This window comes from Halichoerus grypus, chromosome 9 (genome assembly GCF_964656455.1).
Source record: "Halichoerus grypus chromosome 9, mHalGry1.hap1.1, whole genome shotgun sequence".
NCBI lineage: Eukaryota > Metazoa > Chordata > Mammalia > Carnivora > Phocidae > Halichoerus > Halichoerus grypus.
Genome location: NC_135720.1, coordinates 102,364,353 through 102,391,462, shown reverse-complemented (window position 1 = coordinate 102,391,462; position 27,110 = coordinate 102,364,353). Strand labels below are relative to the sequence as shown.

General features: G+C 42.1%; 1 protein-coding gene across 1 annotated transcript; it reads right to left on the bottom strand.

The window, feature by feature from the left end:
• ADGRF1 (adhesion G protein-coupled receptor F1) lies at positions 1-26,975 on the bottom strand. The gene is made up of 14 exons (XM_078055270.1): positions 26,907-26,975; positions 25,532-25,589; positions 23,339-23,488; positions 21,933-22,106; positions 20,165-20,265; positions 19,266-19,324; positions 15,058-15,209; positions 13,751-13,914; positions 11,987-12,175; positions 8,926-10,299; positions 7,081-7,122; positions 5,971-6,030; positions 1,772-1,838; positions 1-74 (listed from the first exon to the last, which is right to left on the bottom strand). The coding sequence occupies exons 1-14, from the start codon at positions 26,973-26,975 to the stop codon at positions 1-3; spliced, it is 2,733 nt and encodes a 910-aa protein (XP_077911396.1).
• Positions 26,976-27,110: the final 135 nt, after the last annotated feature.

Below are 27,110 nucleotides of genomic sequence, written 5' to 3'. Positions count from 1 at the left end.
TTATTCAGATGATGAAAACTGAGTTAGCATGATGTCGTTTGAGGATTCTCCAGTATGAGAAAATGCATAAATGCCTAAGAGAGGAAAGAGAGGATAAGAGTTACTGTTTCTATGTTGGAATCAAGCATGAGACCAAAATGAAAATAAGCCTGTGCAACTCCTTACAACTCTGGCCAGTTCTGGGAAGATGGGAAGGCTACAGAAGGCAATTGGTTGACAGTATTTCATTAATGCCAAAGAGACCTGCATTTGTCAGACATCTCTCATTTGAGAAGAGAACCATCACATCTTTCAGATACTGCTGGGAAATGAGATAAAGTAGATTTGAGATCATAAAATGTTATTGCTAGAAGGAAATTTCGTGGTCTCTTCGTTTTTCATTCTACTCCTGAAGGACAAATATTCAAAAAGTTGAGAGGTTTGTAAAAAGCACTCAGGCTGGTTGGTGACAGTGATAACGGGACCCATGTCTTCTGGGTGAGCATGCTGAACATTTTGGGAGGCAAGTGCCTTTTCAAGTTCAGAACCTTGAACTTTATTTTAGAAGTCAAATAATTTTGCTTGCAATCTAAAATGAGAGGCCCATTTCCCTGCTTTAATAAAGATATTAACATAATTTAACATGAAATGGAACTTGGGCACTTAAAGATGACTTTAGCTTGAATTGTAATGCAGGGACTCTTCCTCACCTCCCATGCTCCACTCTTCTCCTCCAGGCATAGGGCGACTATTTGCAATGCTTACATAGCAGTCTTCCAGGAGCTGAATATCATTGACTTTAACAACAGCCAATATATGAGCATAAAAACAATGCATGTCACAGGTGGAGGGGAGAGTGCTTTCTCACCCATAGCAGGTGGTGGCTTCTTCCGTGGCGGGAACATTTGAGAGGGTATGTCTGTTGGGGGACAAATACCTGGCCCATGCCCACTGCTCAGCAGCTGGCACAAGAAGGGTAACTCTCCAGTCAAGACACAATTGGTGTTCGTCTAACCACATTCCTGCACCCCATGACCCCAATGATCAATGTCACGGATTTATAGAATGTCTAAGTGAGGAAATGGCTGCCATTTGTGATGAAATTAAAAGGGACAATAGTGGTCTCCATGAGCATCAACTTCCCGACCATGTTCTATCAGCCCTGAGCACCATCCAGATGAGCTCCAGAAACATGGCCAACTGATTCTACTGCACTTCTCACGTGAGGTTTTTAACAGTAGACCTTCAGGGAAAAATGGAGGGGGGAAAATCAGAGGCAGAGATAAACCATGAGAGACTATGGACTCTGAGAAACAAACTGAGGGTTCTAGAGGGGAGGGAGGTGGGGGGATGGGTTAGCCTGGTGATGGGTATTAAGGAGGGCACGTATTGAATGGAGCACTGGGTGTTATATGCAAATAACGAATCATGGAACACTACATCAAAAACTAATGATGTAATGAATGGTGACTAACATAACATAATAAAATTAAATTAAAAAAAAAAACAGTAGACTTTCAGGAGTGCCTGGGTGGTTCAGTTGGTCAAGTGTCTGCCTTCAGCTTAGGCCATGATCCCAGGGTCCTGGGACTGAGTCCCGCATCCGGCTCCCTGCTCAGGGAGGAGTCTGTTTCTCCCTCTCCCTCTGCCCCTCCCCCCTACTTGTGCGCTCTCTCCCTCAAATAATAAAAAATAAATAAAAATAAATTTAAAAGTAGCCCTTCAGTTTTCCTCATATGATATATTCACATTCTTCCACTTTTTATTAACATCTGGCTTACTGTTAACTCACCTTTGCTCTGCAATGGGTTGAAAGGTTTTGGGAATTTGGGTTTGGCAGATACATCTGATGAGTCTTGCTGCATCAAAGAAAAACAAGTCGTTCGGACATTAGTAGTATTCTTCTAGTCATGCTCTGCATTTCCCAACATCTTAATGTCATTAGCGATTCTTTACTTCACTTATGTGGTGCCCTATTCTCTTTTCAAGAAATTAGAGTACTCCTTTCTTACCCTTTCTCTGGCTTTTATCTATTTAAAATGCCTAAGAATGTATTTCTAAGTGAATCTTGTGTTCCTGTTTATTCTCACAACTTTTAACAACAAACGAGAAAGCAGTTTTAAGGAAAGCATTATCTTTTTGCACGTCCGTGCTTACATTTCTTTGGTTCACACATTTCTCTCTAGAAGAGGAGCCCATTGAGAAAAAAACAATAGTTCTATAAAAATGGTCTCAAATAAAACTTCGCCTTATTCTCACTCATCTTAGCATTCAAATCCCTTTGTGAATAATCTTTTAGTAACTGGAACAGAGGCTAAACGGAGTTCCAAATTTTGAAAACTGAATTATCTAATGGAAATAAAATACTTAAATAAAAAACATGTACTTATGGGGAAAGGTAGAGGTTTAAGATACGACGTGGATGGAACTGGAGGGTATTATGCTGAGCGAAATAAGTCAAACAGAGAAAGACATGTATCATATGACCTCACTGATATGAGGAATTCTTAATCTCAGGAAACAAACTGAGGGTTGCTGGAGTGGGGGGTGGGGTGGGAGGGATGGGGTGACTGGGTGATGGACACTGGGGAGGGTATGTGTTCTGGTAAGCGCTGTGAATTGTGCAGGACTGTTGAATCTCAGATCTGTACCTCTGAAACAAATAATGCAATATATGTTAAGAAAGAAAAGAAGAAGAAGAAGAATGTAGCAGGAGGGGAAGAATGAAGGGGGGGAAATCGTAGGGGGAGAAGAACCATGAGAGACAATGGACTCTGAAAAACAAACTGAGGGTTCTAGAGGGGAGGGGGTTGGGAGGATGGGTTAGCCTGGTGATGGGTATTGAGGAGGGCACGTTCTGCATGGAGCACTGGGTGTTATGCACAAACAATGAATCATGGAACACTATATCTAAAACTAATGATGTAATGTATGGGGATTAACATAACAATAAAAAAAATTAAAAAAAAAAAAAGATACATTGTGTCTTTGTCCACTTGTTAATTGGTTTATTCATTAATTTCACATCTCCTATTGAGTACCACCGTGTGCTAGACACTAGGAATATTGGAAAGAATTAGCTTCTATTTCCTGCCATAGTCGATGTCATGAGGAAGCTAAATCAAGACAGGAGAAATAGGCTCTTGTTATATGCAGTGGACAGACCGGTGATAGCTCCTGATTTTCACTGAAATATATAAATGGCTACCCCACACTGAGCCCTGGGGAAAAAAATTATCATAGAGACAGGAATGAGAAATGTCCAAAAGTTCCAAAGCAAAATAACTGATTTTCTAGAATTCAGGACTCAGGAAACATATACTATAACCCTAAAGAAAAATTCTACAGTTGTTATCATTGCATTTAAAACTGCATCCCACCCCATTTGGAGAGAATCTTAGATTGCAACACACTCAGGGACTCTACACAGTCTGGGGAAAAGCAGCCTCTTTAGACATGGGGCTAAGCTGCTGGTCAAATAACAAGACCTGAGTCATTGGAACCATTAATAAATAAATCTCTTCTCTCTGGAGAGAGAATCAGTAGGGGCCACCAGTGTCTGTCTCTCGATGAAGAGTTACAGAGAACGTGGCCAGGGACAATGGAATGGCCAGGAAGGGGCCCTGAGCCCCCAGCAGGGAGAGGATTTTGAGAGAAACCACACTGTAGGTCCACACAGTGTCACGGTGGCTTGAGGGATGGTCCTTGTGGAGAACATTTTTGGCTTCTTTAATTCCTTTCATCCAACAACCCAAATTTTCACTACCCTTTTAAGACCTCTATTTTACCATCCATCTTCCCATCTTTTAGTGGATAGCCTTTTCTCCTACTTTAAAACAAAACAAAACAAAAAGGTATCCAGGTCTGAATTGTCTCACAACGTGACTCAATCTGCACACGTTGCTCTATCTGCCATCAGACTGATGCTTCCTGTGTCCGGGGAAGAGGCTGATCCCTCCATTTTCAGTCCAGCCACTCCATCTGCCTTTCCAGGAATCCTCTTCCTCAGCCATTCCTCCCCCCCCCCAACCCCCACTTGTCTTCAGACTCTCTCAGACTCTCTTTGCTGGCTCATCCCTCCCAGCATATGGACTTGCTCACATCCTCGTGACTCAGCTGTACCGTCGCTGCTGGTCCCAAGTCTGCGTCTGGTTTCCACCCTCACTCTCTTTTCTCTAACAACAAGTTTCTTGACAGGAACATTCCCACTGAGGTATCTCTTCCTCGCCTTCTCCTTCCTCAACCGCTGTAATTTGGTTTCCTGCTTTACACTCAAACTCCCTCAGAAAATTACAAACACCCATCTTCTCTTTTGCCAAATATACATTTATTTTAACGCAAATGAGCCACCTAACCTGAAAACAAAGTCCCATTTTTGTCATCTGATTTAAAAATGACATGGGGAAAGGAGTACAAATCCAGAAGATGCAAAGAAAAGTGTCAACAGTTTACATTAGAAACGGAGAGAAAAAACACTGTCGGGCATCCTTACTTTTGTTCTTGTTTTAATTTACTTTGGGGTGTTTTTCTCTCTTTGGTTTTCAAATGAGAAAAACCCTCACTTCCTGGCAGGGTGGGGGGTGTCGTGTCTCACTTTATTAACGACAGGTTTTTCTATACTGCAGTCACATAGGCTGTGGCTCCCTCCTTTTCTTAAGCATAGTGACTGATTTATTAGTTTCACATTCTCCAGTTCAAGAGATTTTAGTTCTTCAAGACATAAACTCACAAATCACAGAAAGTCAGAACTTCTGCTTTGAGTAACTAGTCCAACAGTTAATGTCCACAGCTGAAAAAAATGAAAACCGAATGGTACCATCTCCTAAGATCACTCAGCCAATCGGTTACTGAGTCAGAAATAACAGGGCAGGTCTGCGGGCGATGGGGCCACTGCTCCCTAATTCACAGCAGAGCCCCATACTAGGAAATGCAGACCCAGAGAAAATTTTTAAGGTCAAATGTTAATTTCCTCACTTTTTAAAAATTATTATTTCAAAAGATTATACTGTCCCTTGTAAAAATCTCTAAACACCCATGTAGCTTTTCAGGCACCTAAGTCAGTTGACTTTTATCAGACCCAGAAATCTCTGCCTTAGAGCTCCTTCTGAAAGGCCTTCAGTGTTTTGCTGAAGGGCAGAGGTCTAAATCAACTTCGAAAATACAAAATATGAACACGAGGGCTTTTGTTGCTAACTCTACTCTCCTTCAACGGACTGCACTTTCATGGCAAAGAATGAAACAGGAATCCTCTGTCTCCATCCAAATGTCTCAGTTGGTAGATTTAGGAGCTCAAGTTGCAAAGGTCTGAGTCAGTTATGCCAGCTGAAGAGGGAAAACTCAGAGAACATCTCGCATATTATAAGTTTTTTTTTTTTAAAGATTTTATTTATTTATTTGACAGAGAGAGACACAGCGAGAGAGGGAACAGAAGCAGGGGGAGTGGGAGAGGGAGAAGCAGGCCTCCCACCGAGCAGGGAGCCCGATGTGGGGCTCAATCCCAGGACCCCGGGATCATGACCTGAGCCGAAGGCAGAAGCTTAACGACTGAGCCACCCAGGCGCCCCTCGCATATTATAAGTTAACCAAGATTTCACCCTTTCCTTTTGCGAAGGTAAAATAATCTATAGGAGGTCCAGAAATTCAGGCAGAGAAAAGGTTCTCACTGACTTTAGATGTTGGAAGGCAAGTCCGACTAAAGCAAATGATATGGTTCAAAGGCATTTGCCCACCACAGCACGCACAGACCTCAATGCTTGAGCATCTTTGCCTCTTCCCATGGCTTCTCGTTCACTCGTTCCCTGGGTCATTTTCTCACTCACTCAACTTTATGAGTAGCGACCCTGTGCTGGGCACACACCAGAAAGACTAAATAAAATGGTGACGGAGGCTTAGGGGGTAACACAAAAGTGGGCTCGCTGTGGGACTGCACACAGAGAAAAGTGTAAAACCGGAACTTCATGCATCAGACCTATAGAAGAAGGAGCTAATTACCTTGGACGCTTGCTTCCAAGAGCTTAAAGGAGACAATTTGCTGAACAGCAATTGTCGCAGCTAGAAGACAACAAAGAAATATTGAGGAGAGGCACATATACAATCATAATAGACAAATCCAGAACAAAACTGCAGATTGGGAATGTTACTTAATAGAGGTATTTCCTGGAAGCACTTAATAGACCATCAGCATGGCTATCTGATGAAAAGATTTCTTTTATTTGTTTGCTTTACCTATAAACAAATCTAGATTTAAACAAAAAAACAGTACCAAAAGCCATAGTAATTCAGATTCTAGACAATAGTAATTGGCAATAATTGCTAAATTGAAATTTATCTCTGAAGTAAAGAGTTTCCTAACCATGTGAATAGTGCCATTGAGAGAATTATTCAGTCCAATCAAGAACAGCAAATTGCTTCTTTGTAAACAGGGATTTTGTGTATGTGCTACAATTGTGCTAATTATAAAATCTTCTTATCTTCTTATTAAAAACAAAGTCTCTATCACTTAGTTTGCTTACTGTCTTTCCCTCTCTCAACAGAATTGCTCAACGCTTGGGAAAAATAATGAAACAAGTTTATATAAATTTTTTCTATCATCTTTTCCTTATATTGGTCATCCTTCATTAGAGATTTTATTTAATGTTAAAGGCTATTTATATTTACCATATAAAACTCCAGAAATGTAGAAGTAGATACATCTTTCAGCGTATTCTATGCAAATGCATGCATTTAATAAAAGACCAAAAGGGAATCCACCCCTCCAGAAAGTAATTTTGCTCTTTGATGATTGCCAAACCATAGATTAAAGTAGCAAAATGAAAAGTAAAAACAATTTCCCTTTTTTCTATAATGTTTAGATTATATGTTGTGATTAGTTCTATATTGTTTTCTTATCAGCACATTATATATTTGTGATTAGTTCTATATAGTTTTCCTATCAACAGTGAGCGTTTTCACTGAGTCTGGCTTTTATAAAATTATAGAATTTGATGACAAGAGTACCCATGGTCTCACCTCTTATATGTGAGTAAGAGCCTAGAACTGAAGGGGAAGGGCTGGATGCCTGGATTAGAAGAAGGAGGTAAAGAGAGAAATCAACACACCTACCTTACTGTCCAAGAGCATTCCAAAACATAAGATGAAAAAACCCTTAAAAAAAAAAAAAAAGGAATAAATCACCTGTGTGGTCTTTTCTTCTTCAGAGAAGAAAGCATTGCTGTGTAATACTATTCTATCACCCAATAGAATAGAATACTATTCTATCACTCGGACTCCTCAAAGGCAAGGACACAGGCTGACTCCACCATGCCTGGCATAACACAAAGAAAGCACTCCAAAAAAAAAAAAAAAAATGTTTTTGTTGAAGGTATAAACAAATAAATGAGTGAATAAGGTTTTAAATGCATGCGGAGCTTTCTTTTCCCCTTTGTGTCATCCTAAACGCCAAACAAATAATTTCCATTTGCTTCTATAGCTTAGTCTTTCTTTAGAGCAGGCATTAAATAAACATTTACTAAGTGCATGTAAATCTGTGACGGGAGCAGGCACTGAGGTCCAACCCTAAGCAGAGGACCTATATCTGCACCCTTTCCATCACGTCCAGCCCTTAGGGAACTCTTGGCAGAGGCTTTCTTAGACCTGGAGATCTTCCTCCCAGTCAGAACACCCTCAGTGGATGCCTGTTCCCACGCATTTCCCCATGGACCTGCTCTAGGCAGAAGCCCCCTACACCTGCCATCAGTAGGCACGTGCTCCCGGGGCTTGCCATCTGTACCCAGCACCGAAACGTTCACTGGTGTGCTGATGTAGCTGTAGAACCAGCTGCTTTTATTTTTTTAATTTTATTTTATTATTTTAATCACCATACATTACATCACTAGTTTTTGATGTAGTGTTCCATGATTCATTGTTTGCGTATAACACCCAGTGCTCCATTCAATATGCTTTTAGAAGACAGATTAGCACTTCCTACATGCCAGGCACTGTGCTGAGAGCTAAATTATGTCATTTAATTTACTTTATGATATAGGTAATAATATTATCCCTGTCTAACAGATGAGAGAACTGAAAGAGACGTTAAGTAATTTTTTAGAGGTCACAGTTGATAACGTGACATATTTGAGCCCAGACCTATTTAACTCCACAGCTCAAACGTTTAAGCACCCCTGCCCTGAATCACTGTGCAGAGGTGACCAGCAAACTTTCATTGAACCAAGATTAAAGGCTCTCTTCCAGACTCAGGGAAACCTAGAGATTCCTTTGTCCACCTACCCTCTGAACACGTTTTGATTATGGAATGTAAAACCCATGCTCTGCAGCAGATGTAGGCAAACTTTTCCTGCGAAGAGCCAGACAGGACACGTCTTAGGCTCTGCGGGGCGTACGGGTGGCCCTGCTCAACTTTGTCAGGGTAAAGAAAGCAGCCACAGACCGTATCTACACCAATGGGCATGGCTGTGCTCCAATAAAACTTTATTGACAAAAACAGAGCTGGCTACAGTTTGCCAGATCCTGCTCTGTTGTGCTCCAGAGACTTCTCGCCCACCGTTCAGAGTCAACACACACTCCTGAGTTCTTTCCCTTTCCCTGTGTGCTTTTGCAGAGGTCTGCCCAAGAGAAAGAGGACTGGGTTGGCATCAAGAGGCATTAACATTAGCTCTATGAACTCAAACGTTTATAATCCTAGGATGGATTCCTGAAGAAGCCTAATATTCTGCTTCAGTATGAGAATAACTGCTGGAAAATACGGATCCTGCTGTCTGTTTATGTATTTGTTTTCTATTCACTGTTGCCAGGCATTGCTGTTACAGGCCTGCTGGAGGCGGGGAGACGCGATAGCCTCCAGAGTGGTGTTACCAACCTCAGTTCTCTCTAATGATTCCAGTCACCTGATGATATAAGAAGTCATTCTTAAAAAAAAAAAAAGAAAAAAGCTATTTTTATTGTTCTCACCTGGAATGCATTGAGTAATGCAAAAATAACATGCCAAGCCAGGTTCCGGTTGTCCACCATTGTTCCTATGCCAAAGCCCCAGGTGAGCCCCAGCAGAGGGGTCAGGATGAGAAGGCTCTTCCCCATGCGGACAATAGTGACCTTGTTCTCCTGACCGGGTCTTTCTCCAACAGTGGGCCTCCAGAGCTTCGTGAGAACTAAGAACACCACCACCAAATTCACAGCCACAACAGTCAGTGCAGGAACAGCAAAGGCCAAGAGGGGTTTGCTCCTATCAGACCAGTTAAGCCAACACGCGTCTTTCCTTTTGTAGTTATTGCTTGGCTGTGTGACTGCAATCGTGATGACAGATATGACTAGAGGGCACCCATAGCCCAGGCAGAAGCCGACAGCCATCATTGAAGGCATGGCCATGTGATGGAACACGAGGAGGATCCGATACGCCAGCAGGATGCCGAGCGTGAGCGTCCAAAAGAACAAGGAGAGGTAGAAAAAGTGCATGAAGAACACTGCAGCTATACAGACTCCGGGAAGGTCTACGCTGGAGCCTCCAGTGGCAGCGACAAGAAACCAAACATCAGCAATGAGGAGGCACAGGGCTATGTTCACCATGCAAACATGACGTGTATAGGAGGTTTGGTTTTTCTTGACCTGCTTCCAAAATAGAGCTTCAATGATCAGGCATAAGGTGAGACTTCCAATGGAGATGCCCAGTCCCACAAAGGTGATCCATTTCACCACGGGGATGAAGGCAGGGGGGACAAAGGGTGACATCAGTACGGAGAAGGAGGTCAGGTGAGTACATCGGCACATCACCGTGTCTGGAGTTTCGTTCACCAGGTGGCAGCCTGCATTGTTCCACTGCAAACCACTGAAATCCCAAAACACACAATAAGGCTGGCTCAGATTTGACTCTATCTTGGAAAAAATCAGAAAAATCTCATTTATGGAATAGTTTTGAATGATCGTGGATATCATGGGCCCATTGACCTGAGCATTTCCATTTTTGGTAACAGATAGGATATTCCCCAGGGTCAACGAGGTCATGCTGATAATAGTGTCTGGAAGGGGCCACCGGAATTGGCCTGACTCAATTAACACACGGCCTCTGACGGGAATGGAGGCATTTGGGGGGAGCATTTCAGTCTGATAGTTGTAACCCATCTTGAGTTGGCTTTGGGACGCAGGAATAGCTTCCCAGTTAATGAATTCCCTAGAAAAATTCAGAGGCAGAGCTGTTGGAGGTACGAGGCTACTGATATTTTCCAGTGTCTTCAGTAACCGTGAGCTGGCATGCTGTTCTTCCTGCAGTAACACTGTCCAGTTGGTTATTGATGTTGAGTTCAGGATGTGGTCAGCTATACTGATGACATCCTGAGATACAAGGACGAAAGTCAGTTTGTGTTTTGAATAAGCAGGTCAGAGCACTAGGAGGGGCTAGTCATTAGTATTAGGGTCAGCACAATTGCCCAGAGAGTTGGCCCAGATGAGGACCACAGCAAACTCATCGGCGAAAATCAGTTTAGTCACTCTGCACAGTGGAAGAGAAAGCTTTGGGTTAAGAAACTTGGGTCAGCGGAATCATATAAGTTGCAGAGTGATCTCCCCAGGGCATTCCTATGCACACTGGGGTTCCAGCATAGCTGAGAAAGAATCCTGTGATGTGCACTGCATCAGGGCCAACTTCCTTCCTCAGAGATGACAAACATGCCCGTCTCACTGTTCAGGCTTAGGCTCAGAGAGTGAGACATTATTCTCAACTGCTTTCCAACGTTATGTTTGTTTCGCTAACATCGGAAGTTCTAAATTCCTGTCATGGACATTCAAGTTGTATTTCACGTGGATTTATGAATTAATAGAAGAGAATATAAAGCAAAATAAGAGAATATAAAGCAAAAATCCTTAAGCACCGGACAAGTGACTGAGAAACATGGAACTGTTGTGGGTTTTAAGAGTCAGTCTTAGTTTAAGAGATTCCTTTTCCAAACAAGTCCTTGAAATGTGCTGCTTTCCCCAACAGGGTCCTGTCTCTGGCTTAGAGCTCTGGTTCCCAGGCATTCTGCCCCAGGCATCATCACTCTGACCGAGTCTTACCCTAAATGAGCCCTCTGTGGCTTCTGGCCCCGAATCCCATAGCATGTTTCTTTTACTGCCCCCTAACCTCTGCCTTCTTTTGGTTTCTGTTTGCCTGCTCTGTTTGTGCCCTTCATTTTATTTTTAGACTTTCTGTGTCATTTTGTTTTAGTTGGTTTCTTGTAAACAACACAAGGTCAGGCTTTTGAAAAAAACAAAACAAAACAAATTTGAGCATCTTCTCTTTGATTCACAGGGTTTTAACTTATTTATATTTAATGTCATCTCTGACATAATGTCAACTTATATAGCTAAAGTATAATCATGTGATACGTAACAGTGTAATTCTATAATCCACTTTTGCAAAAATATTATACACTTTAACATATAAAATGCACACGTCCAAAATGTTTGGAAGGACTTTTATTTAACAAATATTTATTGAGCACCTGCTATGTGTTACTCTTCATTTTCTAGGCACTGAGATGATACCTAAAATGCAAGCAGTGGCTACTCTAGGGTGACCAGATTACGATATCATTTTTTTTTTGCCTATTTGCATTTCTTAGTTAAGCAAGTTTTATTTGCATAAAATTTAAGCTAACTTTTAAATACCCAACTAAATCATGAATTCTCCAGTTGAAAAGAGGAAGTTCTTAAAATATACGCTATTAAAGTCAGAGCTCATAGCCACAGAAAAGACAACTGCAAAGACATTAAACAGTGGGAACCTGTGTCATACAGTGTCATTTGGTGCAGATGCTCACCTCTCCTCTAAGCCTGCCTAGAGGTGGCTCCCTCTTGCTTTGAACTCACATAATTGATTCCATGAGTTTTTGGTACACTGTGGAGGACGCAATAAGGCTCACACAACGATTGTTCCATAACCCTTCATTCTTTTCCCATTAGTGAGACTTCAACTCGGGCTTTTGTCCTTCCTCCTGAGAGATTGAGCCTCTAAAGGGAGTCCTATAAGCACAGATCATACCTCCATTGTGGAACTGGACACCTTGAAATGGCTCTCCAGTAACAGGGACAAGGCGTTGTCCAGAATTGACACCACTGAAGCCAGATTGCCAGCTGTGGTTGAGGGGTTTTGCTGAATCATGACGGAAAGATTTTGCACCAAGGATGACACAGCTGTCTCGGTGGCATTGCCTGTGATCACACTGAAATTCTAGGAATAAAAATGGTTAAGTTCCACAGAACAATGAAATGCTTGTGTTTCATATAAATTATTATCCTAATTATACAGAAAGTGATATTCGGTGAGATTTGGTGACTTTCCAAACAGTACCCAGCTAGGAAGTGGAAAGGTAGGGTCTACTGGTACTAAGTCCTGTTATATCCACTATACTCTGCTGAGAAATCCTTGTGGAATGAGAAGATACATGGAGATCTGACCACACTTTGTCATTGGGTTTGGAGTTTTGCTTCCTTGAGGCTCCTCTCTGCTTCCACTACACTGAGCTATCTTGGAAGGCAGCCAAATAGGGATATTCCTTTCCGTTCAAAACAAGTCAACCCAGGAACCAGATCCCATCTGTTTTCCTTTTTTTTTTTTTTTTTGAGAGAGAGTGTGAGCATGAGAGGGGTGGGGAGGAGCAGAGGGAGAGGGAGAGAGAGCCTGACGGGAGCTCAGTCTCATGCCCCTGAGATCATGACCTGAGCTGAAATCAAGGGTTGGACACTTAACCAACTGAGCCACCCAGGCGCCCCTCATCTGTTTTTCTTTTTGCTCTTCTCAGCTGACAGTGGTATTCTCTGCTCATAGCACATGGGATCTGCCTGCCCTCATATCTGGGTTGCACTAGTCCCAGCTATGGTCCATGCCCGGAACCGAGGCAAAGAAAGCAAGAGCAAGGATAGACTCCAGAAGCTATCTGGTCCAATCTCCCCCACCCAGTTTACAGATGAAAAACCTCAGAAAGGGAGCAGTAAACCTCAGAAAGCTCAGAAATACCATTCTGAGTTTCATCTACAGTAGCAGGGTCTCTGGCTGGGAGAGAAGTTCTGCTCAATCTGGACATCCATTTGCAAAACAATGTCTGTGAACTGGTCTCAGAGTCCCTCTTTTTCCTGACTTGAGTTCAAATTCCTCACCACCGTTTCCATTTTTGTATCTGTCTTGCCTTAAGAACTTGAACCTTCCTAAGAAAACATCATGTGGAGGTGATAGTTCTGCACTGGAAATCAAGTGACTGTTTCTAGTTCAACACTATTGCTACCAGAGGGACCATTAGCCTCTTAGTCTTTCATTACCTAATCTATAAAAACAGGTTGATAAGCCAGATGACCCTTAAGATCCAAGGTAGTTCGGTCATTGTATATGGTTCATCTCTGGCTGACCCACTCCCTGCCCAGATTTCTGACATGTATACATCCTTACTTGTACTGAGTTTACAGCTTCTGACTCACACCTCTACTTGGATCTTTGTTTCCCAGGCTTTCTGGACTTCTAAGACCAGCTTAGTTGCTGTTTTGCCATCTATCATAGACGTCTTCAGCACTGATTCATTCCTCTGTAGTTCCCTCCCCACTAGAACCATCAACTCTGACTTTTTCTGACTCTCTTGGCTTCTAGCTAGACTCTGCTACTCATGCCAACACTGCCTATGTTTTCCGGGGTCTGATATACCCTTGACTTCTGGGCACTGACCAATGAGACAAACTGATATATTATTCTCCACCTAGCCATATCACCGGGAGATGCCCACAGTGAAACTTAAAACACAAGACAGAGATGCTTTACCTTCTTCAGTTCTTCCAGCTGAGAGTGCACACACATCTCCCTGAGGATCTGCCACCCAGAGGGCTGGCACCTGGCTGTAATGTTCCCAGTGTAGCCGCTGCTACAGGGAACAATATACTCATCATTCCTGGACCCAAATCCAAAGACAATGCTGTTACACTGGGCTGGGAAAAAAAAAATGGAAACAAAAAGGAAAAATGTATAAATATCCTGGCACTCTACGTAAAGTATACAGCAGTGCTTTAGAAGTCATATTTTCAGAGACAAAACCCAGGCAAAATTCAGGAGTAGAAATTTGTCCTTGATGCCCAGCTTCATTCTTCTCAGTACCCTTTCTCCTCTCTGATGCCCTCTCCAAGGCCTCTCCTTGCCCTCAGGTGTCTGACCTGTGCCAACAATTTTGCTTTTAGTGAGCTATAAACTAATAAGCATCGGGTGGAAAAAAAAAAAAAAAAAAACAGGGTATGATCACTCTCAGGAAAGAGTTTACAGGAAATGTTAGAAAATCAGAAGATCTGCAAGAAGCTATGGAACAAAGCAATAATGATATGTTTACACCATTTTAGGGTGACACATCCTACTTTTTACCCTTTGTAGAAGCTTTTCACATTGTGACCAGCCAATAGTTATGCTTGCAGCTGGCCCTCAAGTAGTATATTCTGACCATGAGTGGGACCAGGAGAAGGAAACCCTGAATGGAAGATCCTCCAGGGCTTTGATGTTTGCTTGTTTTTCCCAGTACTGTGTCCTAAGTGCCAAGACACTTTTGGCACTTAGTAAATATTGTTGAATAAATGTTATTGAAAGTGGCACATATCCAGGCAAAAGAGGCTTAAGATTGAATGTAAAAAAGAAAGAGGAAAAAAATCTGAAGAAAAGTAGTGGAGTGTGTGTGTGGGGGTGTGTGTGTGTGGGCGTGTGTTAAAGATCTAGACACATGCATTCTTTCTTGGGTTCCTTGGATTATGATTTAGGAACATGTCAGCCCCAGGGCTCTTTCAGCATGTGTCGCAGTACACTATTGCTGAGTGATTTCCATCAGAGCCTGCTGAGAAGTCAGTGTTCCACAATGTTACCCTGGGAGCTGGAGACCACATGGCTGGTCCACAAGGATCTGAAATAAGCAGCTGAAATGGAGTTTCATCATGGTGGGAGTTGGGGGGAAAACAGCTGCCTCTGTCTTCTAAAAGTCAGTCTTAGAACAATTCTGTATCAGAAACATGTCCAGTCTACTTCCTGAAGACACAAATGAGCTACTAAGTAGAGGATCCCTATAACCTCAGCGGGGGATGGGAATTCAGAATTACCTTTTCCAAATACTCTGAAAGAGCCGTCTTCTAGCAGGAACAGCTTGTGAAGGCCTGCCTTCACCTTCTCAGCCACCTGTTCGATGGCTGACAGCAGCTCAGATGTGCTGCTGGAACCCACGACTTCAAATCCGGCCATGATGCTTCCATCTCTATAATGACTATGTGGAAAGAAAAATGAGATTCATTCAGTCAGTCACTCAGGGCCTGCTGTGTGTAGGCATGTCACTGGGTCCAAAGGAACACATCAAATAGATATGGTCCTTGCCTTCATGGAGCTTACATTCTAGCGGAGAAGAAAAAGCAAATAAGAAACCAGTAACCACCACATATAAGTAATAATATAATTGTATATAAAATATATATAAATTTAGTTAAGTGTTATGAGGGACAGATGCAGTGATAAGAATAGCAGGTGGAGATGAGGCCCACTTTATTTTTTTAAAGATTTAGTCGTTTATTTATTTATTTCACAGAGAGAGAGAGAGAGCACGCATGCATGAGTAGAGGGAGGGGCAGTGGGAGAGAATCTCCAGCAGACTCCCAGCTGAGTGCAGATACCGAGGCGGGGCTCGATCTCAATACCCATGAGATCATGACCTGAGGTGAAAACAAGAGTCTGACGCTTAACCTACTGAGACACCCAGGTGTCCCAATGAGGCCCACTTTGAATAAGGCTGGTCAGAAAAGGCTTTTCTGTGCAGAGGGTGAAAGCTGAGGCCCAAACCATGAGAAGAAAAGGCTTGTGTTACAAAGAACATCGATGTAGCATGCCAGCATTTGTGAAGGTCCCGAGGCAGGAAAATGCCTATGAGTTAGACAAAGTTAAAGACTAGCTGCCAGGTCAAGAACCAGAGTTGCTTCTCAATACTGAAAGGCTTCAATGTGGGTTTGAATTTTCCTGGGGAGAATAAATTGAGTTCAATGAAATCAGTTTAAGTTAGAAGAGAAAAATAAATTATTTGATTGCATCATAACTAAGTCTCAATGAGCAGGAGAGAAATGGTAGGAGATGATACTAGGTAAGTAGCCAGGAGCCAGATCGGGTAGGGCCTTAGAGCTTGAACTTTATTTTTATTAAAAGGTTTCTTTCTTTAGTAAAAGTTAGTGGCATGCTCAGGTTTATTGCTTCAGAGCGTCACTCTGGCTGCTGCAGAGAATGGACTGAAGGGAGGCAAGCAGGGAACCAGGCGGACCCATCAGGAAAGAGGTGATGGGAGCTTGAACTTGGCAGCAGTCCCTGTGGGGAGTAGTCAGGTTGTACTTGAAGACTGAGCCATAGGAATTACGAAGATTGCTGGGAATGGAGAAAGGAACCAGTCAAGAAAGCCTGCAAGGGATGGAAAAACAAATTGCAGTGTAGTCATACAATGGAATAGCACTGGGCAATAAAAAGGAAGGAACCACCACCCCCCTCCCTGGGGGCACTTGGGTGGCTCAGTTGTTGAGTGTTGACTCTTGGTTTCAGCTCAGGTCGTGATCTCAGCGTTGTGAAATCGAGCCCCAAATGGGCTCTGCGTTCAGTGGGCAGTCTGCTTAAGACTATCTCCCTCTCCCTCCGCCCCTCTCCCACAACCCCACTCTTGCTCTCTCTCCCTCTCTCTCTCTAAAATAAATAAATAAATCTTAAAAAAAAAACAACAACAAAAAGAAGGAACCCCTAACACTCAGAAAAACAAAGATGACTCTCAAAGACATTATGCTGAGGGAAAGAAGCCAGACACACACAAAAACTACACACTGGGTGATTCCATTTATATGAAGTTCTAGAATAGACAAAACTAACCTACAATGATAGAAATAAGAGCAGTGGTGATTTCTGGTGGGAGGTAGGGGGTGGGCATGGAATTGGCTGAAAAGGAGCAAAAGGGAACTTTTGGGGTGATAAAAATGTTCTGTCTCATTAAAAGGTGGCTGGTACAAGCATTTGTCAAACTTATGAAACCGTACACATAAGGCTTGAGCTATCACTGTATGTAAATTATACCTCAATAAAAAATGATTACAAAGGATGACTCCAAGTTTGGGTGTGTGCAACTGGAAGACTAGCATCGCTGTAACTGGGATGGACACAGCAGTGGGAGAAGTAGCTTAAAGTTTTTAAGGAGAAAAGTTGGAGGACCCCTGTTTTGGACCCATAATGTTTGAATGCCTACTAGAAAATCAAGTGGAGATGTTAACAGGCAGTTGGATATTTAGGCTTGGACTTTATGAGAGAGGCCAAGGTCAAGTAATAAATTTAGAAACCATCAGTGTACACATGGTGTTTGAAGTCATGAAAACTAGTGAAATCACATATATTAAGTAAATCCTGCAATAATGCCATGAGGTAAACATTGTATTGTCCCCATTTTGTAGATAAGGGAGCTGGAGTCCCAAAGAGAAGTTGGGTCAGGTAATTATTAATTATTAACTGATGGATTAGAATCTCTGATGTTCCAAATAACAAATTCTTTTTTTTTTTTTTAAAGATTTTATTTATTTTTCAACAGAGAGAGAGAGACAGTGAGAGAGGAAACACAAGCAGGGGGAGTGGGAGAGGGAGAAGCTGGCTTCCCGCTGAGCAGGGAGCCCCATGCGGGACTCGATCCCAGGATCCTGGGATCATGACCTGAGCCGAAGGCAGACGCTTAACAACTGAGCCACCCAGGCGCCCCCAAATAACAAATTCTTATTCACTACATTGAACTACCACTCACAATGTTTGAATAAATCCAAATACTCTTTTATGTAGTGAGAGTCATAGTGTCTTTGCATTGATATGGCTCTTCTATCAACAAAACATTGTTTACAAAATATTGTCCTGCCTATTATTTCATTTGACTTAATGAATTAAATCAGATTCCTCAGGCTTTAACAGTCCTGTTCAACAGAGAAGTAAATTGAGACACTAAGAGATTAAGATTTACTTTAAATCATATACATAAAGAGTAAAACCTAAATAATTGTAATTTATAGACTTATGCCTACTTTATAATTTTATCTACAAATTATTGGAGACAGCTCATAAGATATATGGAATGAAATATGCATTAGAAATATAAATGGAAAACCAGGACAAAGGTAAAGAAAAATATGAATATTGAATACAAAAATTACTGTGATTGAGTTTCAAGTTTGTCTATGCATTCAGTGACTGCAAAGTCAGAAAGGAAAATATAATTCATTATATAGATCTTGGTATAAGAAAAAAGCAGTGTTTTTCCTAGCATTGAATTGTAAAGAAAATTATACACATGGGCCTTTATATAAGAACATGAGATAACTGGAAAGATAATATCCAGGACAGTATATTTATAGCAATGCTGTTGAAAATTTCCTATAGCTGTTCCTTAAGTTAACTGTGAAAAATATATATATATATAAGAAGTCAAGTTCTCTGACCTCTAAGCCACTTCCTCTATCAAGTAGACCATTAATAGTAATCAATGCACACATGGCTAACTAACCAAATAACTTTTGGAATGAAAGCATAAGCAAAAGGATAATTTACTAAATATCTCTTTATTTGCTATAGACAATGCCTACTGGGTTTTGAGCTATGGTGCATACATATCTACACAAAAATATAAGTTTACCCTAGGGTCCCCTCATGGCTCCCAATTATACAACTTTTTATCATACCCCCCTGTGCTTGTGGACAGAGAAAAACCATCCCCCTGCAACCCACAACCCTCACCTCCACCCCTTATCCCTTCCCTTACATGCATACCATGATCTCCTGCTTCATCCCAAGTTCTGCAACTGTGGGTTTGCAGTTCCAGACTCTGATCTATAGCTTGGAGAATGCCATTCAACTTTTAAATTTCCTCTTCTGACTTTAAGAAGCACCACAGACTTTTGTCCAGTTTTAGTAAGAATCCTACTAGAAAGACCAGTTCTTCCCTGCTTTTTGTCAAGGTCATTTGGGAATTGCACTAGGCATTCTGCAGGATAGCTGCACAATTCTGGAGATGTCATTCTTTTTTTTTTTTAATATTTATTTGTTTATTTTAGAGAGAAAGAGAGCATGCAAGGAGAGGGGAAGAGGGAGAGGGAAAGAGAGAATTTCAAGCAGATTCCCTGCTGAGCTCAGAGCCCAGTGCAGGGCTCCATCTCAGGACCCTGAGATCATGATCTGAGCTGAAATCAAGAGGCAGGCATTCAAGCGACTGAGCCACCCAGGCGGCCCTCTGGGGATGCCCTTCTAAGGTCATTGTGTTACTTACCGAAATTGGGTGACACGAACTGACTCAAAATCTTGAATGCTTTTGAATGCTTCTTTAAGCTTACAAAGAGAAAAAGGGGCAATATGTTGATCTTTGTCCCCATACAAGAAAGATATTTTAGCAAAAAAAAAATTGATGCAGATAATAAATAAACCAACAGAACCACTGGAGAAAGAAAAGAGATACCACAGCAGGTAGTTGCATATTATACAAATACAGTTCAAATGACAGTTAAGAATTGTACACACACACAGTCATTTATTTTGAGTTTGCTAATAAAGATGGAAGAACCAATTGCTTAGAATAGGGTATTGGGTGCCAGATAATATAAATTTTTCCAAAATCTGTTTCCTCCTTCACAAAAATAAGCCATACATTTCCATATGCATTTAAACTGAATCTATCTGGAAAGTATTTGTGTGTATGACTTCAGTGAAAATGACACCTGAACCAACATCCTAGGCAGACGGACACTGATTTAGTTTTTCTGAGACTTCATTACACAGTCCAGAATTTTGCTCAGTAATTCTTTTTAGCCCCTAATAAGTGAGGCTTCTTTATGGAACGAATCCCAAATGCTGACAATTGAGCCTAGAGCATGAAAAATTTTCTTTTGACAAATAAAAAACAGAAAATAACCAAGAATCCTTGCTAGGATATGACTCACATAAATGAGCAAAAGTGAACACAAGAGAAATTGAAAGAAATCAACTGCTAAAACTCTCCCAGAAAGAAAATGTTCAACATACGTCAGTTGTGGGCAATGCGATTAACTGCTCTGTAATAACTCATTGAACGTTAATAATTAAGAATATGTATTAAATAAACATGCTGAATTGAAAACATCTGAACTTATGTTTAGCCAACAATTTCTTATGTAGTAAGTAGAAAGTGCTTACTTGAATTTCAATTCCAGTGGCATATTTGGAGTATGAAGGAGAAGATGAATTCAAAAGGTCTTTGGCAAAGCTTTCATTAATTTTGAAAGTGCCCCAAACCTCTATGGGAAATAAAAAGAGGTTTATAGATATAAAAATTACTCACTTGAATTTATTACAGCATAAAATTACAGAAGTACATTTGAAGCCCATCTATTCAACAGCAGTATTTCAATTTCTTCTTATAATGAATGTTCACCTAAAATAATATAGGAAGCATACACAAAACTAGACTTTTCAGTTGTGGATTTGGAATATAATGAGAAGGTGCTGGTGATCAAGACAACCTTATAAGTAGGTAAATGTGTGCCCCCCACATGTGGTTAAGAAAGGCAGTCACTTAACACTGAAATGTGTGCCCATCTAGGCTTTGAGCTCAAACACCGTCCTTATGAAAAATTTTTAAAAAAGAAAAAAAACAATAAAACACTACTTGCTAATTCCAATATACCCCTTGCTTGCCCATCGCTGGTGCTTTTCTGTGCTGGGACAGGTTGTTGCCCATTTTCATATGGACAAACCCCGATTATCCTTCATTCAGGACTTAGTCAAATGTACCTCCTTTGCAAGACCTCCCCTGATCTCCAAATGCAAAGATTCTTTCCCTCCTCTAAATTCCTACAGTATTCTTTTCATATCCCTTTACAACCTCTTGTACCAACATATCTGTTTGTGAGCATTTATGTTTATATGTCCCCACTCCACTTTGGGGAGACCCTTGTGAGTGTAATCCCTGTCTGATCCATCTTTGTATCTCCTCAAGATGCATCAGACACAGACCACCTTTCAAAAGGTAGGCTTTCATTCAAATTTGTTGAAGAAATTACACTGTCTTCTTTCTTGTATTACAGCCTAGCCTCCCCAGCTAGGCTGCTAATTCAGAGAAAGAGAAATGCTTCATTGTGTCTTCCCAGAATTTGCCTCAGATCTGGGTATAAAGATGGTGTTCAATAAATATGTGTGGCCATCACGAATTGGCATGGTCCTGGGAAGGGGAGCCAGAAATGCCCAGGAAAGCTGGGTTATTTCAGTTTCTCCCTCTCTTTGCACAGCTCTACCAGAATCCAGAGCTTCAAGATAACTGGAGTCTTCTCTGAGGAAACTTCCTAAAGTCCTTCAGGTCCTGGAGCCCACGTCATTTGGCTCACTTCTTCATCCACTGATCATAAACCTAAGGAAATTTAGCTCCCTCAGCTTCCACTGGTTTCCTAAGCTAGACCTTTAACTTCTCTTTTGTTTTGGTGATGCATTCAGTACACATACTTGTTGGCCATCTAGAACATACATTTCAGTATAATCACCCTGTGTTCCTCCCTGCTCTCTAGACTTCTCTTTTCTGGAAATTGATGTTGGCAAAAGCCATGAAAAGAAGGCAGGAAAAAAAAAATTGTATTTACTCAAGCAGTTCCCCTACTTGAGGTTTTCATGAATCCCCCTCAATCTCAATAAAATCATAGAATTGCAGAGCTGAGCTGGATGAGGTTTGAAGTGATCATCAACTCACATTTCTGAATTTTCTGTACTTGTGAAGCTCTCCCTGTGTCTAGCTAGGTCTAGTGGGGTATATTGTCTTGTCCTTTGATGACCCTGCAAACACTAGTTCTGTTCAGGGAGACAAAGAGTTAACACATGGGTGAGGAGCTAGAGTTCCCTCCCTGTGGCATGTTGGGCCCAGGGCCCCCCTCCCCCCACCACCAGAGCTCTCCTCCTGGTACCCTTCTGTGCTTACTTGTCCTTTCACAGATATTGATGCTCTGGGTGAAGTTGTTGAGATGACAATGACAGCTCTGGAGCCCTCCAGCCGTGTGAAGGTAGCATTTGTGGGGATCAAGGCATGAGGGAGAAAACCAGGTGTAGCCATCCTCACAGGCACAGTGCAAAACCCCATTCTGGTTGCCACAGTCTGCACAAAAAAACAGGGCTTGGTCTCACACGATCTGGTTTATAAACTGACCAACGCTGAGTTCTCACCCTTGGCTCTGACTTAGAATCTGAACCAAGTGTGCTCATCAAGAGCTAGAAGGATAAAACTAGGATGGCAATAGGTTTAGGGTAAGGATATGCCCAACTCAATAGATTCTGAGCCTGATACCAGACACTTAGCAAACATAAAATCAAGTGGCTGGGTCTAGCATCCAAAAGAAGGATGGATGCCCAGTAGATAGCCCTTGGAATGGGAAAGAGAAGCAGAAGAGGGTGTGTTAACCTGACAGTTATTTAAGAGAGTTCTAGAAGGTATTTTTCCACTATTTTACTGGAAGCTCCTCCCATCCACCTATCACCATTCTCGGGTAGGTCCCCTAAGCAAGATGGCAAACACTGAGAGACTTTTTCTTTTCTTGAGAGTCATGAATAAAAATTCCATCAGCCAATTCTGTGTGCTCATTCCCTACTGACTGACCTAAAACACCCATCAAAAGGCATCCTTTATAATAGACCAAAAAATTGGGATGAAGTCACCAGATATCTTTGTGAAAATATGCATTATGATATATAGTGAATGATTCTCAAACTTTGTCATGTGTCAGAATCACCTGGAGGGTCTCATCCCAAAGTTTCTGATTCAGTAAGTCTGGGATGGGGCCTTTGCATTTCCATTAAGATCCCTGATACTGCTGCTGCTGCTAATGTGGGCACCACACTTTAAGAACTACTGCTTTAAACAAATCATTTAACGTCTCTGAAACCCAGCATTGTAATCATTAGTGCTGTTTGTCAATTACTTCTAGCTGTTTTCTGGACACAGTAGGATTACATATTCTGGCCTCCTGAGGTTGAATGGGGCCATGAAATCAGTTTGGGTCAATAAGTTATGAGCAGAATTCATGTGTGTCACTTCTAAGTTGGAGACTTCAACTACCAATGTGAAACCCTTGAATATTCTATTTCTTTTGGGCTCCAACTGGGTACATTTGAGATAGTGTGTGATTCATTAGCCTGGATTCCCAAGTGACCACACCAACACAACCCTGCTGCCAACCTGCAATAAAGATGTAGCATGAAGAAGAAATAACACATGTGTTCTTTCAAGCCACACATATTGTGGGGATGATTGTCTCCATAGCATAACCTAACCTATCCCAACTGCTGCCCACCTTCCCCCTTCCACTCCCAGTCCCCAGAGGGCAGATTTACATGTAGTGGCCTTTGCTCTAATAATCTTCATTGGTTCCTGTAACCATAATGATGGAGGCTTCAGAAGCTTCAGAAAATTCTTCAAGTCTCTCTTCTCCTTGGAATCTCTATAGGCCACCTGAAGCAGCAGCTCATACTCCTGGACTGGGCCTAAAGAGAGGAAGATAGTCAGGAGCCTCCTTTTTCAGTCTGGGAGAGAAATATTGCCAAGGAAATATTCGTCACGTGTCGTGTTCGTCACGTGTCGTCTAGGGGTCCTGGGCTATGCCACATGGCTTGTTACTGACTTCTGCTCATCCAGACATTAAGTAAAAATGAGCCTCCAGAGGAACACTTGCAGATAGCCCCACATGTGCCTGACCTATGTCTATTCTCCCATCCTGACAGGACAGCTGCTCCCGCTCTCCCTGACCCATCCTGGCATCAATCACCCTCCTGACTTTACACATTTCCTCAGGACACATCCAAGGTCAAGTTTCATGCCTCAGGACCCAAGGGAGAAGAGGTGAGAAAATTCTAGTCATTCTTCCCTCTTGCTTTCCCAGCTCCAGTCTCCTTGAAGGATGTTCAGTATAAAACCCCCAGTCTCACACTTTCCTCTCCAAAGAGCCCTTTTTTCTCCTATGAAGAGGTTTCAATAATTAGCCAACTTTGAGTACCTTATATGAAATGCAAATGCAAAAGCAAAAGCAAAACCAAACCAAATCTTACTTGAGGCTTTCTGCATCCTCGTCTCTGCCTTATCACTCCTGAGCAGCACCTTTTGTTTCCCTAAGGAGAGGCTGTTATGTGTTCTGGGCTCAGGAGACTATGAATCCTAGGAGTAGTCTCCCTCCCAGAACTCATTTAGGCACATTCACATAAAACATAGTGCAAGATTTCATGGTGTTTCCAGACTGTCCCAAGCTCATCTATGCACCCCAGATTAGGAATGTAAGGACCTTAGAGAAAAAGAGGGAAGAGGTGAATATCCTTTTATCCTGGGTCTCCTTTGATTGCCACTGGCAGTGAAATCTCTTAGAAGTCTCAGATTTCTCAAGACATCCATGCTTTCTGCAGGGACAGATGAGATGGGGAGCTTCTCTGAGACTCTCCCATTTCTTAGGCGCCCAGGGAGCCAGGCAGAAGGGAAATTTATAGAGAAGGAAACCAGTGGATCAATCCCTAGACTTTTCAGAAAGCAGTCAAGAAGGTAGCAGGAAGTTGGCTGAGTCTGACATGTCCCAGAACATGGACAAGAGCTTCCTGTCTGCCATAACTTCCACCATCTCACTGCATAGAGCCTCAGCCCCGCCTTGTATTCTTCCCTCTCCTTGCAGGCTGGAACCTCTGTCCCAGGTCTTGGGAACCACACCAAGTAGGGAAAGCTAAGGGGACTCCTGCCCAAGCAGGTAAGAAGTGGGGTGGGGGGGGAACAGTCAGTGTCAGAGGCTCATGGCACTGGTTCTGGAGCCAGACTAACTAGGTTTGAATCATTCCTCCTGCCCCCTAGCCATGTGTCTTAATTTCACCATCTGTGAAATAAAGATGACCATTGTGCCTAAATCAGAGGGTCATTGTGAGGATTTAATTCATCTAATGCACTTAAAATAGTGCCTGGCACCTAGGAACAGCTCACTAAATACTAACTGTATTTTTACTGTCAGGAAAAATGTTTTCATGGCATTCCAAGTTGAATTTTTATTTCATTTTCTGGAGAATTGCAGGATTGAGTGGTGGTAAGGTCAATGACACTATTAGCACACTGTTGTATGACAGATCACTGCCCTGGAGAAAGGCTTTTGTGGGCTGATCCAGGAGCCTAACAACCATCTGTGTGTATCATTGTCTCCATGAGGAAATATAGTCAGTGCTTGAAACATCAGAACAACAAATTAAATTTCAGAACACAACCTATTCCTAGACTAAGGGCTGTGCCCACTAATTAACACTGTTAGGATTAAGATAAGGAAGGAAAAGAAGAGTATGGAATAGCTACTTGCCAGGTATGGTGCAGGATATTATGCTTTTATGTATTATTTAATCTTCACAAATGTTTTGCTTGTACGGATTGCTATTATTCTCATTTCCCAGATTCAACGTGTTTAATAGTGTGTTTAAGATCATACAACCAGTCAGAAACACCACTGAGGTTGGAACCTTGGTCCCTTGGCACCAAGGTCTACTGTACCACACTCCCTAAGGGAGACTCACCTGGATGCTTTTTCTTATTCACACTGAGTCCTCTTTTTGTTTTGATGCCTTCATTTCTCTGTTTGAAAGAAAACAGGAATAATTATGGAAGGGTTTTGTAAAGATGTACTTCCTAGGCCTTGTTGGCTCTCCCAGATGAACTGAAATTATGGATCTAAAATCCAAGTCAGGGATGGTGGAGAGGTGGCTAGGGAAGGCCTCCCTTAGGCAACTTTTGAGCACAACCCTGAAGGAGGTGAGGAAGTGAGGATCCCTAGAGAAAGAACTTTCCTGGCAGTGTAATGGCCCTGGGGTAAGAATATGCCTGGCATGTGAGGACAGAGTGAGGAGGCCAGGGTGGCTCAGTGGAGTGGGTAAGGGGAGAGGGACAGGCAGTGAGATCAGAGAGTATCTCCAAGGAGGTAGGCTGTGTAGATCTTTATAGGGTAACGGCTTAGTTTTTACTTGAGTGAGATGGGAACCCACCAGAGAGTTCTGAACAGAGGTGACAGTGCTCTAATTTACCTTTTGGAAGGCTCAATCCTGCAGCCATGTTAGGAATAGACAAGCACAGAAGCAATGAGAGCATCTCAGGAGTTATTGAAATAACACAGGTGAGACATACTGTGAGAGATACTGAAGGTGTGGATCAAGGTGGTAGCCATAGAGGTAGCGAGAAATGTTTGAATTCTGGGTGTATTTTAAAGATAAAGCAAAACAAAACAAAACAAGAGCCAATGGTTTAGATAGGGATTATGGGAAGAGTCAAACATGAAAATCAGTTTTTTGACCAACCATCCGGAAGAACAATGATATCACTTGCTGAGATGGGAAAGGAGAAGCAGGTTTGGTGAGGGAAAAAAATCAAGAATTTAGTTCTGGACATATTAGGTTAAGGGGTCTATTCAACACCCAACTGGAGATACCACAGAGATAGTAGATACGTGGGTGTAGAGTTCAGGGGAGAAGGTCAAGATGCAGATGTAAATTTGGGAGCCATCAGAATATAGAGAACATTAAAACCATGATCCTAGATGAAAGCGTCAAGAAAGTGAGTGTAGTCAGGGAAGAGAGTCCAAGGATTGACCATGCCAATTTTTATGCCTTTCCTTGGTCAAAGAAACCATAGAAAGGAATGTACTGAGCTAGAAGAGATCTCTACGATGGCTCAGTTCCTTATTTTGCAGTTAGGTCCTCTAAATTTCAAGAGATGAAACTGTTTGTCCAAGGCTACACATAGCTAATGTGGATCATGTTGAGACAAGAACCCAGGACTTCTGATTCCAAGTCTATTAAATTATGTAGTTCCAGTGGCTGAGAGAGTGACGGGTTTTCAAAGTGCAGAGGGAGAGAAGAGTGGTGGTAGAGAGGGAAAACGGGGCATATGCCAACTCACCCCCAGGAAGCCTTCCTGGCCTTCAATGAGGGTGAAGAAAGAGATGAGCCAGAGCATGCGGACTTGCATCTTCAGCTGGCCTCGCTCCTTCTCCCAGACTCAACGTAAACAACTGGGGCCACAGTCTGTGGCTAGACAACGGATGTACCATGCAAGGTTGAGGCACAAAAACAAGTCATTCAAGCCAAAATTTAAGAACGTACA